Genomic DNA, 20429 nt, shown 5'->3' on the forward strand with positions numbered 1-20429 from the left:
TAGTGGTCTGGTGGTTCCCTGCAGCGAAGTCCAGAATCCTGTATAGGGGTTAAAGGCTGAATAAGAGGGAGCAGCCAGGATAACACTATTAGGTTTACCCCAAAGCCAAAGGGGTTGGTAAACAGAATGGAACCACACCCACTAGCGTATGACAGAATTGATTACTACCAATAATAAATTAAATATATACACTCACCTAAAGAATTATTAGGAACACCATACTAATACGGTGTTGGACCCCCTTTTGCATTCAGAACTGCCTTAATTCTACGTGGCATTGATTCAACAAGGTGCTGATAGCATTCTTTAGAAATGTTGGCCCATATTGATAGGATAGCATCTTGCAGTTGATGGAGATTTGAGGGATGCACATCCAGGGCACGAAGCTCCTGTTCCACCACATCCCAAAGATGCTCTATTGGGTTGAGATCTGGTGACTGTGGGGGCCATTTTAGTACAGTGAACTCATTGTCATGTTCAAGAAACCAATTTGAAATGATTCGAGCTTTGTGACATGGTGCATTATCCTGCTGGAAGTAGCCATCAGAGGATGGATACATGTTCTCATTCTGTTTACGCCAAATTCAGACTCTACCATTTGAATGTCTCAACAGAAATCGAGACTCATCAGACCAGGCAACATTTTTCCAGTCTTCAACAGTCCAATTTTGGTGAGCTCGTGCAAATTGTAGCCTCTTTTTCCTATTTGTAGTGAAGAGGAGTGGTACCCGGTGTGGTCTTCTGCTGTTGTAGCCCATCCGCCTCAAGGTTGTGCGTGTTGTGGCTTCACAAATGCTTTGCTGCATACCTCGGTTGTAACGAGTGGTTATTTCAGTCAACGTTGCTCTTCTATCAGCTTGAATCAGTCGGCCCATTCTCCTCTGACCTCTAGCATCCACAAGGCATTTTTGCCCACAGGACTGCCGCATACTGGATGTTTTTCCCTTTTCACACCATTCTTTGTAAACCCTAGAAATGGTTGTGCGTGAAAATCCCAGTAACTGAGCAGATTGTGAAATACTCAGACCGGCCCGTCTGGCACCAACAACCATGCCACGCTCAAAATTGCTTAAATCACCTTTCTTTCCCATTCTGACATTCAGTTTGGAGTTCAGGAGATTGTCTTGACCAGGAGCACCCCCCTAAATGCATTGAAGCAACTGCCATGTGATTGGTTGACTACAAAATTGCATTAATGAGAAATAGAACAGGTGTTCCTAATAATTCTTTAGGTAAGTGTATATATCTAATGTAGCTCTATAGTGTAGTGGTTAACATTCCTGCCTCTAATGTACAAGGTTGGGAGTTGGAATCCTAGCAGAAACATTTCAGAAATAGAGATTACATTTATATATTTTATATTTTTTTTTGTAATTGTAAAAAATGTATAGCACAAAATAAATGTGTTATAAAATATATATATATATATATATATATATATATATATATTAAATAAGTCTTCTGCTGAATAGGAATACTTACTACATCAGAAACTTCTGAGAGGTTTTTCTGACACAGTTCAGCATCCAAGTTTATAGCTGAGTGGATAAGGTCCTTGCCTCTAATGTACAAGGGGTTAGGGGTTTAAATCCCAGCAGAAACTTTTTAGAAATAGATGCTAAATTACATTTAAATACACTGACTCGAGCATCGCACACGAGGTGTTCTGCCGAGCATATCGATGCTTGAGCCAAACTCGTGTTCGGCCGAGCATGCTCGATCAACACTACTAACAACAAATGCCAGAAAAAAGTCATATAAATGAACAGAAATTGTGTTATTCCATATGTACACTCACAGCAGCTTAGTCTACTTTCAAACTAGCGGCACGGACCTCCGGCAGGCTGTTCCGTCGGGTGAACAGCCTGTCGGATCCGTCCTGCCGCTAGTGACCGTGTGCCCCCGAACTGCCGCTCTGTCCCCATTGACTATAATGGGGGCGGAGTTCCGGATGAGGCACGGCAGTGCATGGCCAGAGGCTGCCGGAATAAAACTACGACATGTCCGAGATTTATTCCTGCAGCCTCTGCCGGAACCCCACACCGCCCCCATTATAATCAATGGGGACAGAGCGGCTGTCCAGGGGCACACGGTAGCTAGTGTGAAAGTAGCCTTCAGACAAATTACCTGAAATTAAGGGTACACTTAAAATTTGTTAATGGCTTTTGAAATGATATCAGAGTCAGGTTAGAAAATGCTCCACATACTACTGCTGTATGAAGGTGCATATTCCAATTGTACAGAACATAATTGCAATAATTATCTTCCAAATTCTACTAAACTGCAAATTTGCATAAAAACTCAATATATATCACATTTAAAATTTGTTCATCAAGAGATTGATTTGCTCTATAATTAATTATTGCAGAAATCCACTGCATAAGTAAAAAAAAAGTGAATAGCGATTTCCTCTGTCCTCGGCTCAACCCTCTCCCACAATGTGCAGGGCTTTCAGAAGGCTCGGTGTGAAATATGCAACACTACAGCACCTAGGAACATCCTGTATGCCAGATGCACATTGCCGTGGTTGAGATAGAAGCCACTAGAACTGGAGCATGAAATGCAGACATTAATTCACCTTTAACAAGCAGTAATCATTAGAACTCTGCTCTCTGCGATGGCACAGCTCAAACTTCCCTGTAGTTTTATTGACAGAAGATATTGACTATTTTTTTCCAGTTTGCTAAATTACTATATGCTGGTATTACCAATAATGGAGCGGAAGGCTAAGGGTGAAAGCAACAAATGATCATTCAAATGCTCTGGAGTCTGAATCAATGTCATATACGGTCTAGGTCTCGTCCCCTGCGGCCCAGGCTGTGTCTCAGCATCACGGGTGCCCGTATGCTCTCCAGGCTCATTATACTTATGCGTAATCTGGTTTCTTCATTTTCTCTATGTCAAGTATATAGACTGGTGAAAGGAGAATAATGGAGGCCCCCAACTCAAAAAACTTTGTCAGTGGACTCCAAATACAATGAACTGGTTCTGACTACCATGTATTAAAAGTGGGTGTCCAACTAGGACAACATGCAAGCGGGAAATGCTGGTACCAAAATAATAGTGGTGATTGTATTTTAATACAAGCTAGTTCTATTCAGATTTCTGACCATGACCACCTAAATTTTCATATTTCTGACCATGACCGCTAAATTCTCATATTTCTGACCCTGACCTCCTACATTCTCATCATTTTTTTTTTTTTCTGGTTAACAGAAGGTTAATAGTAGAATAAAGGAGGCCCCCAACTCAAATATTTGTCAGTGGCCTCCAAATACAATGAACTTCTTCTAACTACCATGTAATTAAAAATGGGTGTCTATCTAACTAGGACACCATGCAAGTGGGAAATGCTGGTACCAAAGCCATTATTGAACAAATAGGAGTGGTGCCGGCCGATCTGCTTCGGGTTTGGGACTACTAGAGGATAGAGTTTAGGCCAGAGGAGTTGGTGGGGGAAAAATCATTTTAGGTAGCTTGATAAGCCTACCTAAAAAGATGTGTTTTTAAGGCACGTTTGAAGGTGGAGAAGTTGTGGATTGACCTAGTATTCCGGGGCAGAGTATTCCAGAGAGTAGGTGCAGCTCGAGAAAAGTCTTGAAGACGGAAGTGAGAGGTACGAATTATGGAGGTTATTAATCTTGGGTCGCTAACAGAACGGAGAGCACGAGTAGGGTGGTAGATGGAGATGAGGGAGGAGATATATGGAGGTGGGGAGTTGTGCAGAGCTTTGTGGGTTAGGGCGAGAAGTTTGAACTGTATTCTGTGGTGGATGGGCAATCAGTGAAGTGACTGGCACAGACTAGAGGCATCAGTGTAGCAGTTGGATCGATAGATGAGCCTGGCTGCAGCATTTAGAACAGATTGAAGAGGGGAGAGTTTAGTGAGAGAGAGACCGATTAGTAATGCGTTGCAGTAGTCAAGACGAGAATGGATCAAGGCCACAACAAGAGTTTTTGCAGTTTCCACCGTAAGAAAATGTCACGCCCATGGTTATGGTCGTGACTCCTTGGGAGCCGCATGCAGTTGCCCGCGGTCTGGGTGTTATGTCAACCGCAGCTGGGGGCACTTAGTTGTTTGCCTCAAGTGCGGTTGCCGCGGAAAACAGGTATGCGTGCAGTTGCCTTTGGTTTTGTGTGTGTGTTTGTGTGCACTTTCCTTGTTTGGTGTGCACATTTCCCTTCACTGGTGGCTGTCCGTGGCAGCGTGTGGTGTGTTACATGTGGTGGCAGTGTCTCGGCCTTCTGGCTGTTTCCCAAGACATAGTTGCCACGCATGTCGTTGTCTGCGGTAACAGCTGCAGTGTAAGGTTTGTTTGGACATTTCTCCTTTAAGTGGCAGTCTTTCAGTGCCTGGTGTAGGAAGGGTTAACTTCCTTCTTTGTGTGTGTACACTGGGTGTGTCTGTGTGTGGGTGTGGCCACTTTGGGCTATAAAGCCTCAGTAATGACCTGTAGTCTGAGGGGTACTCCAGCCTTGTTTGTAAGCTGGAGTCATCCTCCTGGTTATTACCATCTGTCAGTGAGGGCCACCCTTGTGGTCATAAGTTTTTACGTGATAGCAAATGTTATGTGATGTTTAGTCGATGTTGTTTTCCTTTTGTTATTTAAGGCAGCTATGGATCTGGGTTCCTGTCTGTATGTGTGTTAGCTGTGTCCTTTTAAGTATGGTGTGAACTTCAGCATGTCGGCACAGGGATCCAGTCAGCAAGGCTGTGGCAGGTAGGTGGAACTAGTGTAGTTCACCTGCCATATCCATAGGTCTGTTTTTGTATCCCTTTTCCTTGCAGCTTGGCCAGTGAGACTCCTGTTCCTCCGTGTCCAGGAGGAACGGGCTGTCTACCCAGTTCCTAGCTCAGGGATCGGCGGAGGGTCAGTAGGGATCCGAGGTTCCTGAGCATGAGCCCTCCTACCTTCAAGGTCGGCTCATGCAGCTAGGAGTCAGGGTCAGATTAGGGAAGCTCTAGGAGGTGACCTGCTCCCTATTTCTGTCGTCCTGGCTGAGCAGCCACTAACATCTTCTGGCATTGCACGGCTGAGGGTTTCCCCCATCCTCAGCCGTGACAGAAAAGGGCGGATTTCTCACCATTACCTTCTAAATTCTCATATTTCTGACCATGATGTGCTAAATTCTCATATTTCTGACAATGACCTTCTACATTCTCATATTTCTGACCATGACCTCCTAAATTCTCATATTTTGACCATGACCTCCTAAATTCTCATATTTTGACCATGACCTCCTAAATTCTCAAATTCCTGACCATGACCTCCTAAAGTATCATATTTCTGACCATGACATCCCAAATTCTCATATTTCTGACCATAACCTCCTAAATTCTCACATTTTTAAACATGACCTCTTAAATACTGTTATTTCTGACCATGACCTTCTAAATTCTCATATTTCTGACCATAACCTCCAAAATTCTTATATTTCTGACCATGCCCTCCTATATTCTAGTTTTTTATTTTTTGTTGTTTGTTTTTACAACTTTTCTTAACTCTGCCTTGGTCCACTGAAGGTTATGGCTACACACCTCAAATTTGGCTTCACTTCACTACTCGGATTGTGCGTCTACTTCAGACTATAATATGTGCGTCTACTTCAGACTATAATACATTCACGTGATGGCCTGATCTGGCGACTGTGAACATCACTATTATTGCTAAAGATGCCATTGTACTCGGCTAAGTCCAGAGCCCTACAGAAGTTGACTGGGGTGGTAACATACATGCTCAACTGCAAGGCAACTTGAGGAACTTGTTCTCATGATGGTGTTGGACCTCCAATGACTACATACTGTAAGTATCCCTTATCCTGTGTATAGGAAATATGTTTATGTCTTGGGACATCCCTTTTGAATTCCTGGAGTGAAGACCTGGGTAGATCCAAAGCAAAATTGATGAGAAAGGGGGGTTCTTATAGGCAAAACGCCAACAACATGGTATAGAGTTAGACAAAAGTGTCTGTCCCTGCACCACATTTATCATCCAGCCTGAGCCACTGTGATAAATCTGGTGCAATTCTAGACAACTTGTCTATGTTTACGCCATCTACAGGATTAATAAATCTGCCCCACAGTACTACTGTATATGTGATCTTACAGTGCAGGTGTTAGAAATAAAAGGGGTTTAGGGCTTTGCATGGACCAAGTGCATTGATAAATACACTGAAATACATTGTATGCTACCCCTGTGCTCCTATCATATGTAATTTATCATATTGATGTGTGACAGATAAACCTTTGGGACCCTAGAGGCACTAGGGCCCAGGTGTGACGGCTACTTCTGCACCCCTTGTCCTACAGATAGGCTGTACTTTAGTTCAGCATGGTACAAATTCATGCCATATAAAAATATGTGTCAGCAACATAAATGCAGTATAAAATAACAGTAATATGTAGCTCAGTGTCCACCTTTGGGCACCATTTTACAGTTTATGTATAAAAGTAATCTACATAAAAAGGTCATGAAATCTATATTTTGTATTGATCTCAAGGTAGAGCCTGCAATATATCCAGGGGCTGCATTCATAATTCTGCTGGCTGCAGGCTGGAGATTTCTCAGCATTCATTGCCAGTGAGATGTATATTTAGAGCTCACTAGTGATTTGCATCCTAGAAAAGTGTTATCTCTCCATCAGGCACTGTACAGTAATTTGACATAGGAAAAGCAAATTGACCCACTGATTTAAAGGCTTTTCCCAGGAGTTGGATATTGATGACTTATTCTCAGAGTCGGTCATTAATATCAGATCAGTGGGGTCCAACTCCAGACCCTCCCACCAAACAGATGTTTGAAGGAGGCCACAGAGCTCAATGGAGCGCTACAGCCTCCTCACAGCATATAAAGCTCAGCGCCATACATTGTATAGCGGCTGTGCTTTGTACTGCAGCTCAGCCCCATTGACTTGAATGGGACTGAGCTGCACATAGCCCATGTGACGTCACTGCCTGCAGCCTCTTCAAACAGCTGATCAGTAAGAGTGCAGGAAGTAGGATCTCCAGCAATTAGATAATGACCTTTCCTGAAGATAGGTCATCAATGTAAAACTCCCAGAAAACCCCTTTAAAAGAACTCTTAGGGGAATGTCTGACGACAAGCATGTTGTCTGCTACCAATGACAACCAGCAGAATTGCGAGTGCAGTCTTGAACTGTAATCCAGTCTTCAGAACCAGACACTTCAAACACATTAGCTTAAAGCGTCACTAAATTTTCAACATGCTTTGAATAAATCAATAGTACAGTGTGTGTACATGAGGAATTTCTGGCCATTATATCACTTGCATCTGCCATTTTTTACAGTTTTGCTTTATTTTCCCAGACCAGCTGCCATCCACCACACACATAAAGTAGAGGAGAATCTGCTTCCTAACCTTCTATTACTCATTCAAAGCCCCAGGTTCATGGAGGCCATTATTGAGAAGTACTAACCTGTACATTTTTGAATTTAGCACTTGTGCTGAAATAGAGACTTCCTATGTTGCTGTGCAGGATTCTTTGTCTCTGCTATCTCACTCATGGTGCTGCCCACTCTTCCCCCTCCCCTCTCCATAGACTTGTATTGACATGTATAATAGGATACTGCAGCAAAGCTGGTCCATCTCAAGATGGAATTAAAAAGTTTTTTAAAGTGAAAAGCGATTAGAAAGGGTGGAGAGAGAGGTAAACATCCAGAACCAGCCATTTTTCATTGATAAAACATATTACAAAGTTTCTTGTGGTCACTTGTACTATTGATTTATGCAAAGTTAGCTATAACATTTTTAATTGTTGGCCCGGTGGCATTCTTTTTTTTCCGCATATTTCAGGAATAATTCATGTTTTGTTTTTTTTTCATATTTTTAGCCTTAAAATTTGAAGAAATAGTTAAAAATATGCTTTTTTACATTTTAGCTATTTGTTGTCTGGTAGTAATATAATATTACCCTAATACACACTATATTAGCATCGTTGTCTATTGAACATTTTAAGACATTTCCAATTTTGTGCATTGAATTTGGCACATTTACACTGACATTTATAACTGTTAGGACTGTGCTTGGTCTAGTTACAGCAAGTAGAAGCCTCCTAGAACTGGCATTCTTGTGATCATATGACCAGACCAGATCCCACCCAGCAGTACCTGTGAATCTATACTTACCTGCTCCTTGTCGCTCCGGTCTCGGGCTCTCTTTACTGGACTTACGGAACCCACCTGTCATCTTCCGCATGGATGAGGTCACATACGCTGCTGTGAACTCAGGTGTGAACTGGCTCAAGTGCCGTTTGCACATCATCACCAAGGCATTGGCTGTAGTAGCAGATGTGTCCATGTCCATGTGGAAATTGGCAAGAGGGTGAAGTAGTAGTCCAGTAAAGACAACTTGGAAGCCATGGAGCTAGAACAAAGAGGAGGGCAGCAGGTAAGTATAGATCTCTTTACATGGACCGGTGGATGGGAGAAAATTAAGGACAACCCCTTTAAGAGACCTGGACTGCCCCCCATAAACCTATGGTGGGTGGTCCATAACCGGTTAACTGTATTCTGCCAGTCACCCTCTCTGCAGATGTCAAGCTTGTGACACCTCTCTATACATGGGCTTATCCAGAATAAAATCTAAATGATGAAAACAATGAAAAATGTAATATCCTAAATAGAAATGTATGAGACGGAAAGGTCAGCAACAATATTCTGTGAAAAATCATGCATTAAAATCTGCTCCAGCACCAATTTCTAGAACGGGAACCGCCACTTTTCCGTATGCGACATACAAGCAAATTAAAAGCTGCTAAAATGTTTTTTGGGTGAAAGCCAATATGGATTCATAGTTTGTCATCATGTCCTCTACGTCTCCGCACTTGGAAGGCACATTACACAAACCGCTATCTTCTGACTTCATCTTGCAGTATAAGGGAGCGGCTACAGCTGACACTGAGCAGCTGTGCCTGGTGGTCTGAGTCTGTACAAAATGGTTGACCTCGGGGCCAAAACCTGCAGTGCGGTTCGGCTTACAGGGGTAGCTGGAGAGATAAAAAAAATAACATCTGCTCAGCCATGTCATAAAGCCAACCAGGAAAAGCTGTGATCTACGAGGTGAAGCTCGACTGTGCAGAACCTCATTAGACTACGCAGAAAACAACCTCTTAGAGCACCCGAGGACCTTCTGCACGGAGCTCTACTACACAACGTGTGCGCCGAAAGTACGTTAAAGGGGTTGTCTGGTTTAGAAAAGCATAGTGAGTTTATGAAGGGGTCCCACTTCAGGACCCTTATCTATAAACCACAGGCACAGCACAGGGCAGCTATAAAGTGCTCGTCTTGCTCTGGAGGACCCAGCACATCCATGCGTTACATGTACAGACTATTTATTTCAATGGGAACTGTGTAATGCATCATTCCTCCTGTGGGGGCACTGCAGGGGAATTGAACACACACTGTTAGACTTCTCCACAGGTTACAGCTAATTACTGGGGGTAAACGTAAGCACAAGCAACCTTCCTCAGGTAGAGGGCTAGCCATGTTATAATACCATGACTAGCAAACCCCTCCCCTATCTTTACTTAAAGAGGTTCTGCGGTAGCAGAGTGCGCATTATATGGTACTGCTGAACTTTTCTGGGTAAAACACAAGCATGTGTCAATTAATACTATTCAAATGAAGTTCTGCAGAAGCCAGATATGTATTATTAAAGGGGTTGTCTGGGTTCAGAGATGAAGGTTTATCCCCATTTTCACCCCTCCGGCCACTCTGACATGAGCTTCGGAGCATTTCGTGCTCCGATGCTCTCCCTTGCCATGCGCTGGATCGTGCAGGGCAAGGTATTGTTTATTTATATTTTCCAACTGCTAGGCGGAGGCTTTCACCTAGCACTGTTGCCAGTGATGTCATGGGCTCTGATGGGTGGGCATTAGCACTGATGCCCGCCCATTAGTGCTGGTGACATCACTGGGCTTACTGCTGGGCGGAAGCCTCCGCCTAGCTTACCCATGGAGAGCCCGGTACATAACCGGATCTCCAAAGAAAGCCTTTGCCCTGCTCAATTCAGCGGAGGGCAAAGGAGAGCATCGGAGCAGTTTATGCTCCGATGCTCATATCAGGGGGTTGCCTGGGTGAAAATGGGGATAATGTCCTCTTTAAGCATAATGCAGCGCCAACGGTAAGATAGATTTATATAGATAGATTAGATCAATAGATAGATATTTTCGACAGACATAGAATACATAGCTAGACATCGAACACTAGGACACGGAATAGATAGATATGGAACAGATGGATGGACAGACGGTGGACAGACAGATGGATATAGATAAATAGATAGATGTGTATATAATAGATAGGTAGATAGAAGAGGTTTTGCCACAAACATCACGGTAAGCAGCTAAATATATTTTTCATGTTTGGACTTTATTCAGAAATGCTCCTTTTGAATTGAACCTCTACAAACATGACACGTAGTCATTTGCTGTGTGTGCGCAGTGAAATGTCCTGGAAAATGTGAACATATCTGTAATTACGTTTGTCCAAATTACAGTTTTGCTGCAGTCATTGTGGCACAAAAACTGTTTGTCAAATATCTAAAACATACATACAAAAAGAAGGAGACAGCAGCGGGAGTTTAAGGCACAGGTGCCGAATATTACACCTCTCATTTACATAGAGGAGGTTTACTTTGGCCTCACAGAACCTTGGCTATATCAAATGTGATTGGCCTAGATCACCACATACTTACCTACTCTCCTGGAAGACTTTCAGGAAAAGAGGAGGGGGCTTCCAAGATTAGGCAAGTATCCAGGGGCGTTACAAAGATGCGCTGAGTCTACTGAACCGATTTGACCTGACGTTACTCATGTTACTCATAAGGGTGTTATCCACATAGCCCCCACACACACAATCATCTAACCCCTATACAGGGATCTAGACTCCACTGCAGGGGAACCATTAGGCTTTTACCTTTTTAAAGTAGACTTTGTTTAGTAGACTGCTGACACACAGGGGTCGAGAGACACTGCTACACAACACCAAGGTCTAAGGCAAATCTGTAGCCAGGGATAAGCCGAGGTCTGAGCACAGTTTGTGCAAACTAAAGTCAATCTAAGGGTCAGGGCAGGCAGTTTAGGGTCAGAATGGAGATCAGGCAGAGGTCAGGCCTTGCAGAGAAGGGTTTAATCCAGAGACAGGCAGAAATCGGTACACATGGCAGCGAACAAGAAAAGTAGCGCATCTTTGTAGGAAACTAGAGAACTAGATCCTATTGCTTAGGCACACTGCTGGGGACCAGGTGAGCATTCTGGGGGCTGTGTCTGCTAGGAGAAGTGAGGTGTTCTGGGCACAGACTGCCAGTATAACAAGGGGGCAGCACTGGCAATAAAATTATTATCAGTCTTGTTTTCACTGCTGTTCTGCATCATCCAGACACAAGGGCCAACAATGGTTTCTTGCCCCGACATGAAAGATGATGAACCCCCGCTACCCCAAGGAGCAGGTCCATAAGACTATATAGGAAAGATATATTAAGACCAGAGTTTCATATGCCAGTTTTAAAGGGAATCTGTCACCAGCAACCTCTCCATCCAGCTGTTTGCACAGACACATAGCTGTGGTAAGCCCCTCCCTGGCTGCTTTGATTGACAGGGCCAGTCAATGGCAAAGCAGTGAGGAAAGGGCTGGCCACAAAAAGGAGAGGAGCCTGGGTGCAACAAGAGCAATGGTGATGCCCCATTGCACTAAACTTCTAATCTGCATATTAAGAAAACGCATCATACCTCAGGAACTTTAATCAGGTGAACCACAGTTATGTGTCTATGTAAACAGTTGGATAGGGAGGTCGCTGGTGACAGACTCCCTTTAAAACGAACTCACGCTTAAGAATTTTGGGGCATCTTGGACCGTCCTAAAGACAGAAAATTCAATCTACGTCTGCTCTTTAAAAATGGTAAATCTTTCAGGAAAAGAACTGGTCCCTCCATCTCCCTGTCCACTTTTCAAAAGTGTTGAGCGAAGATAAAAAGGACTGCGCAAATACGATGTGTGCCATCATTGACTTTTTTACACCACACAATTGCCACAAATGGCTCAAAGAGGACCTCTAAGCACTCCTGACATGTCTGTTTTATTAATGACTTGCATCCCCCATGTAATAACAATTCTGGAGCATCTATTCTTATGGCTCTATGATGTGCCATTCCTTTACTATTCCTACTAGAAGTTATAAATGAATTGCCAGCAGTTTGCAATGTGGAACCAGCTGGGTGTTACCAGTTGGGGTGTGTCCCTGCACAGTCTATTCAATTAGTACACCCAATATCAAACTGTGGAAGGACAGTTCTATCTGATCTGTACCGGTTAGAAAAACTCTGAATAATGGACCACAGATGGCGGTGATGAGCTGCACAATCGGGGTGGTGCACCCAAGGGTCTGATGACCACGTTCAGTCCATGCACGGCATCCACAGGTCCTGATGACAGACCTAATAAGGATACCGTCACTTAGCGCCAAATATCCAGCCAGATTCACAGGAATCAATTAGAAGCCGCTGATTATGCTCGCCTCAGTGTCATTCCCATCCTGGATCAAAGGCTGCTCTCATTAAAATGCTGGAATGCCACGCTCTACTACCGAAAAACAGGAACTTCAGCAAATTAGGCCAAGACACCGGCTTAATTAGTAAGCAGAAGCGGCCGTCTGACACCTTGTGTTCAGGGAGTTCCTTTTCTTCTTTCCAAGTAAAATGATCCGTACTCTTTTTTTTTTCATATTTTATTTAATGTCTTTTTTGCTCCTTTTATTCTAAAATTTAATAAATGTCATTTCGGTAATGGCTCTCCAGGTGCGAAGGATTTCTGTGCCTATTTTATGCTCTGTGGCACCATACCGCTGTGCTTAATGCATTATGTAAGAGTCATTACTTCAGCTTACTTACCCAATGTAGTGGTCCAATGCAGACCTTGGCAGCGAGAAGCAGAACGGTCGGGTCCGTGGGACGCATTTTAGAGCACTCTTTCAGTACCGAAACAGCGTAGGCAAACTGGGGGGAGCAAAGGGAGAAGGCTTAGAAAACAAGACCAGGGAGAGGCAATGCTATAAAGAGCATCTGTTACTGGGTTAGGACTTGGAAGCGGTGATAGTCTTCATTAAATGGAATATATTAAAAACTAAGGGCCACATTTATTAAAGGGGTTATTCAACTTCTATAATGCCCCCCATACAGGTTGTACTTACCCCGGCACCCACGTAACTCCTGATGCCCGCATGGTTGCCGCTGCATCTCCCCGTCACGTGGATCAAAATATCCGGCGATGGCGGAGGTCATGATGGGGCAGCCAATAGCAGGCTTTGACGAGAACATGCCTCCCTAGTGTCACTCGCGATGCTAGGGAGGCTCGTCCCCGTCGCAGCCTATTAGCTTCCCCCCCATTGCCGGATGTTTTGATCCGTGCAGAGATGCAGCGGTGGCCGTGCAGGCATCAGGAGCGACGCGGGTGTCGGGAAGAGGGGTAAGTTTAACCTGTATGTGGTGCCCTGGCATTTTGAGGGGCATTATAGGAGTTGGATAAAACCTTCAAGACCGATGTTTTAGACACCAATCTTAATAAAGCCCTGCACTGGCGGTGGAACAGCGCAGGCCTCTACATAACTTCGGCGGATCCACCGCAGCTTCTAAATATAAGACAGCTTTCTTGTAGTCTTACATTTAGACCATTTTCTACGCCTAAAACAGGTGTAGAAAAAATGGTAAATGAGACCCTTCCCCGCCGCGTCCACTTCTTTAGACCTGGTGTGAGTGGGGGAAAGTCACAGAATGCAGCACAAAGGACCTTTGCGCCAGAAATATACTTCATATTGACCTATTTCTGTTTTAAAAAAAGGACCCCCTAATTGTTTAACTCTGTCCTTAAAATAAGGTGGTAACAAGTTCAAGACGTTAGTCCCTTACTGAAGAAGTCTACAAGGTGGAGCTTGTGTGTTTATTCACTGAAGGCTCTGACCGGCCATTATTAACTCTGACTGACTAATCTCGTAAAAAGTAGGACACAGATAGAAGGGAGTATGACAGAAGCAGACTACATAGCATCTACATGTTGTCTGTTTCCATGGAGATGCATAAATCTGCACAGGAGCTATAACAGTAGGAAATATTTAAAGGGGTTGTCCCACAAACAATATTCTACATCTTTCAAACCAGCACCTGGATCTAAATACTTTTGTAATTGCATCTAATTAAAAAAAATTGTATAGCTACTGAGTTATTCACTGAAATGTATCTGTACAGCGCCACCTGCTGTTTGCTCTTTTTCTAATTTCTCTGTCCTGCTCACTTCCATGATCCAGCCTTCCACTGCCACCAGCTGCAGTAGAGAAAGCTGACTAGGACTTATGTTTAAGATCTAGAGAACCCCTTTAAAAGACACAGTTGGATCTGTGTGCCATAGACATGAAATACTAAGCAATTAAGACCTTAAATGGAAACAAGCACCACAAAACACAGTGCAATCTGTGAACAGCATGATATAGAGCAGGAGGAGCTGAGCAGGTTGATATATAGTTTTATGGGAAAAGTTTCAGCAAAACTTGTAATTTATATATTTAAAGGGGTTTACAGGAGTTGTACACAGATAACCTATCCTTTGGAAAGGTCCCCAGTATCTGATCGTAGGGGTCAGACATCTGGGAACTGCCGATCAGTTGTTTGTGAAGGCACCAGAGCTCACAGTAGCGCGGCGTCTTTCTCTCAGCACACCAAGCGCAGCCCTGTACATTGTATAGCGGCTGTTCTTGCTATCGCAGTACAGCCTTATTCACTTCAATGGGGCTGAGCTGCACCTAGACCATGTGACCGATGAACATGACATCACATGGCCTAGGAATAGCTGGAGAAGGCCGCTGCGCTCACGGAAGCGCCGTTGCCTTCTCAAACAGCTGATTGGAAGTGGTCCCAGGTGTCAGATCCCCACCGATCAGATACCGATGACCTATCCAGAGGATGTAAAACTCCCAGAAAACCCCTTTAAATCTCTGCTCTTTTTGATCCCAGTTGTACACGGGGTTGTCTTATTAGTAAGTGACAGCTATCTATGTCCTCATACATGTACAGGGAATGCTATCAATCACTGATATGACAGCCCCGTGTACAACTGAGCTCAGAAAGAGCAGATCTCAATCCCCAAATTAAATTTCCAAGTGCACCCCTCTATACTTTGCTGTCTAAATGGATGCAGGTTATGAATGCATCACTGAAGAGGTTACTGGGCTACATGTCATGGCAACAGTTTCCCTTTAAAGGTGTTGTCCCAAGAATAATATTCTACAGTTTTCAAACCAGCACCTGGATATGAAAACTTTTGTAACTGCATGTAATTAAAAACTTAGTATCGAAACTGAGTTATTCACTGAAATCTATCTGTATAGCGCCACCTGCTGTTTGCTCTTTTTCAAATTTTTCTGTCCTGCTCACTGGAATGGACGCACATGCTCAGTTCCATCCTTCAACTGCCACCAGCTGCAGCAGAAAGGACACACCCTTGGAGAAAGGACACACCCCATGAGCTGCCAGCTTGAAATAAATTTTAGCAGAATAATTAGAGCAATACATGGGGAGATCTCAGGATCCATGTGAGGTACAGGGCTGGTTCTAAGTTTGTTAGAAAGGGGTTGTCTTGTACTATATATCATCTGAGGGTTTTTTCTACATTAATCATGGGATAACCCCTTTAAGTACAATCATGCAGAAGCTGAATAAGGGAAAAGCTTGCCAATAATGTATTTTACATGTCCAGGTTAATTTTAACCTCACTTCTTTTCACCTTCTCCATTTTTTTTTTTGCTTATTTTATTCCTCTATTGTTTATCCAGAATAAAATACAAGCCGGACAGCAGAAGAGAGGATACCATCATCTACATGAATCAGGGCCATCAGAAACAGCGGACAAACAACTTTTCCCATCAAGGGAACAAGATGTGAAAATATCAAAGTCATAAACGCCAAAGGCTTTTATGTTTTTGTATCAATTTTAATTACATAGAAACGTAACAATTTTGGGTCCATTAAATATTTTTTGGCAGAGTTCATTGTTTTCAATGCAAGTGAAAAGGAAAACATTCCATATTTTCGAGGCTGGTTTCATGCAAGCGTTACACAGTGGCATGTATGCCTCTGTATAACGGTCATCAATCCTGGACCATCACCCAAACATAACTGTTTATGATGCTGTGAGTGCGGGTCATTTTGGATCCATGGTCAGGCTGGGATTTGAACCCATAATTAGGATGTAGAAATGAACATGTGAAAAGCAGTAAAAATACACAACCCAGGGCTTTTTACATAAGGCTGCACATACATTGGATGGAGAATATGGCCTCGGCTTGGGGTCTGTGGTCTGCAATGCCAAGCATAGCCACGGAGTCTCCTTCAAACAGCCGATTGACAGGGGTGATGGGAGTAGAACCCACACCCATCAAATACTGTTGATACGTCATCAAAATTTTCATGAAGTATCTATTAGGGAGGACCTGTCACCTCTCTTGACTTGACTATTTGCATTCCCCTTGCAATTTAAATTCTGGAGAATCATTTCTTATGATTCTATGTTGTGCCGTTCTTTTATTCCTGATAGAAGTTTATGGATAAAGGTACAGATGGGCAAAACCAGTTGGGGCAGTGTCCCTGCACAGTCTGCCACTAGCAGCATTGATTGGACAATGACAGACTGTGCAAGGACACCCCCCCAACTGGTAACACCCATCTGTACCATTATCCCTTAATTTCTAGCAAGAATGGGAGTCAAAGGGCAAAACATGGGGGAGTCATTGATCTATATTAGGCGTATTTCAGTCACACATTGTGGCGCAACGGCTAGTTGCGACGCAATATGCAACGTTAGTAGTAGAGACCACGGCACTCGCTAGAGATTTTTTTGTAATTTCTTATTTATTTAATTTCATCGTTTAGATCATTTCATTATTTAGATCCATCCGCATGGTACATTACTGGCCATTGTTTCGGCCAACACGGACCTTGTTCACAGCCTTAGTGTTGTAGTCGTCACGGGTAGCGGATGGTGTCACCGTGTTGGACCGAAACGTTGGCCAGTAATGTACCATGCGGATGGATCTAAATAATGAAATGATCTAAACGATGAAATTAAATAAATAAGAAATTACTAAAAAAATCTCCAGCGAATGCCGTGGTCTCTACTACTATTGTCGATACCTTTTACCACTGAGTACTGCCTATCTCGAAAGAGGAGTGCCGTTCAACCACTTTATCTTAAGCAATATGAGACGTTCACCCACTCACGCCAGGTCTAAAAAGTGGGAGTGGCGTGGAAGGGACCGTACTGGCAGGCCCGTCTGTTTTAGGCGTAGAAAATGGTCTAAATGTAAGCCAGAACAGAAGCTGTCTTAAATTTAGAAGTTATGGAGAGGCCGGAACCTCTTCATAACTTCGGCAAGCCGCCGCCAGCGATTCAGCTTAAAACGCCGGGCTTAATAAATGACCCCCATAGAGTCATAAGAATAAATGTTCCAGAGTTGTAATTTCATGTGGAATACAATTATTTACTAAAAAGGACGTCAGGAGTGGTGACAGGTCCCCTTTAAATGGATGCCATTATAGGCTAAGGGTCTTGTTAGGCGTCATTCACACGTCCATGTCCGTCCATGTCCGTAATGACATCAATGATAAGATGGTCAGTGGTTCATCCATGAAGGACATCCGTGAAGGATCAGTGTTTGGTCCGTATGTCTGTTTTTTTGCCCTCCCTATGTGTCATCCCTATTCCACGGACACTGCTCAGCTGAAATTTCAAGTGCATATCCTAGCAACGATACGTGAATTATGGACGAAACAGAGATGCCAACTGTGTAGTGTCTGTGTTTTTTCACTGACCCATAGACTATAATGGCCGCAAGAGATCTGTAAACAAGGACAAAAATAGGGCATGCTTCCGTGAAGTAACCACGTCTGAATAAGACCTTAGACCTGGGTTCACACTGCATTTAGCCCTCCACTGGGCTTTCCATCAATGGTATATGTCTGAATACGTCTGTATTAGGCCTCGTGCACACGGTCGTTGTTGTGGTCTGCATCCGAGCTGCATTTTTTGCGGCTCGGGTGCGGACCCATTCACTTCAATGGGGTCGCAAAAGATGCGGACAGCACTCCGTGTGCTGTCCGCATTCGTTGCTCCATTCTGTAGCCCCGCAAAAAAATATATAGCCTGTCCTATTCTTGTCCGTTTGGCGGACAAGAATAGGCATTTCTACAATGGGCCGCCCGTTCCGCAAATTGCGGAAGGCACACGGGCGGCTTCCGTTTTTTGAGGGCCGCAAAAAATAGATTGGTCATGTGCATGAGGCCTTAAAATGTGTAACTCGACTGATCTAATCACTTGAATGAGGCGAATGGAGTCCAAAGGATACACCTTTAGACTCCATTTGATCTGATTTGCCAGACAGAACAACGTAGTCTACTGCACTATTCTGTCCAAAAAAAAGATGGAAGCAAGTGGAAAGTAGGTCAACCGGAGTGCCCCCCGCCTCACTGAAGTGAATGGATCTGTTGCAGTAAATGCTTAAAGATAGTTTTCGTTATTCAAACACTATAACCCAGACGGAAAGTCCAGCAGAGGGCACAGTCTGAACCCAGCCTTAGGCTTTTTTTCCACATTGTAATATGCAGTGCCCATCTGAGGTTGCTAGCAGAAGGATTTCGCAACAAACCTCGGACGTATGTGTTTATCAGATGCCATCAACGATCGGCGCCCTTGTTAAAAACAATCGCATACTGCACAGTACAGATTTTTTTTTTACACGAAGTCTTTGGATGGATTCACATTGTCTAACGAGCTATTCCATACAGTAAAAAAGGCTGTCCCTGACAGATACCCTCCCACCAGAGACCAGAAGGAAACCCTTTTGCCCTCTGTCTGGTGAATTGGGCCAATGGTTTCATTTAACGTATGAACAGCACGTTTTCCCACCATCACCAGGCATCCATCACCCATAGGCGATAACAGCATCCGTTTAATGATACATCAAGAATAGTTATTGTAAAGCTCATGATGTAGTGGCATCCGTCACCCATAGCATCCCATTTTTAAAAATGTATGCAATAACGTCTATCACACTATTCCATACTGACATACACCAGCAAGATAGAGGCCAGAAGGCCACTCTGACTAAGCCCTAGAGACATGCTTAGTGAGTATGTAACAGACCACTGACCTGTCATCCTATAATAAAAAAACTACAGATAACAAACGGTGATCTCATGATGAGTTCTGACAAAGTACAACTTTTTAAGTTAATGCAGGAATAATATTTTTTTTCTTATTTTTCAAAACAGCACCACTCTTGTCTTAAGGTTTTGTCTGGTACTGCAACTCAGCCTCATACACTTTAGCAGTGCAATTCAATAAAAGCAAAGTGTTTGCCAGCAGCAACAAAACAGATCATGTCTTTCATTGTGATCACCAGCTCCCGGCTGCCTGGTGTGCAAGGACTGGCTTAAGATGGTAGTGCGCGATCTCCTCCACGGTATGTTTTTTTTTCTGCATCCGATCACATTTTTTGCGTGTCGAATGCGGACCCATTCACTTCACCGTGTGCTGTCCACATCCGTATGTCAGTTCTGCGGTCCCACAAAAAAAAATAGAACGTCTTATTCTTGTCTGTTTTATGGACAAGGATAGGACAGTTCTACAGTGGACAGCACGTTCCGTTCGGCAAAATGCAGAACGCACGCGGCCGGCATCCTTGTTTTGCGGATCGAAAAAACAGGCTACGGCCGTGCGCATGAGCCCTTAGACTACTAACTGATTTTAACCACTGAGCTATAGTTGTACTGAAAAGCAGCAAACTGCCTTGTATACAGTCTTCTGCATTATGTCTCGTTTGTACAAACTCTCGTCCCTGATAACTGGTGTGATTATCGGCCTGTGTAAGAGTACCCTAATGGTACAACCACACAGTGCGGTCGTGTAACTGGTTGTGATGCGGCCGTGCTGCTTTCGAGTACCGCTGGGCTGAAAGGGCCGCAGCGGACTATAATGAAACTAATGAACACAGCACTGTTCAGTGGGTCTGCATTGTTAATGACCGTGCAGCACCTTCAATACCGTGTAGCCATTAAGAATACAGACCCACTGAACAGTGCAGTCTTCATCAGTTTGATTGAAGCCCGCTGTGGCCCTTTCGGATCCGGGGTACTCGAACGCAGCACGGCCGCGTGCCCTTAGTCATTTCTATGGACAATTTTATCCATGGATTGGTTGGTGCTTGTGAAGTCTGCCGAAGAAGTAAAACAGGGCCCTTGATTAGAGATGAGCGAACTTCTGTTTTAAGTTCGGCGTCTAAAGTTCGGCTTCCGGTTAGCGGAGGATCCAGATATGGATTCCGAATTCCGTTGTGGTCCGTGGTAGCGGAATCAATAATGGTCATTATTGAT

The 20429-nt window shown here is 43.8% G+C and overlaps 1 protein-coding gene across 2 annotated transcripts in view; it reads right to left on the minus strand.

Annotated features, from left to right (window-relative positions):
* The window catches only part of TTC7A (tetratricopeptide repeat domain 7A), a 405257-nt gene that overhangs the window by 214355 nt on the left and 170473 nt on the right, over positions 1-20429 (minus strand). For both annotated transcript variants that reach the window (XM_040430310.1, XM_040430311.1), the window contains exon 11: positions 12906-13010. In XM_040430310.1, coding sequence (XP_040286244.1) covers positions 12906-13010 — 105 coding nt within the window. The remainder of the gene's footprint in view (positions 1-12905; positions 13011-20429) is intronic.

The sequence above is a fragment of the Bufo bufo genome, chromosome 4 (assembly GCF_905171765.1).
Source record: "Bufo bufo chromosome 4, aBufBuf1.1, whole genome shotgun sequence".
Lineage (NCBI taxonomy): Eukaryota > Metazoa > Chordata > Amphibia > Anura > Bufonidae > Bufo > Bufo bufo.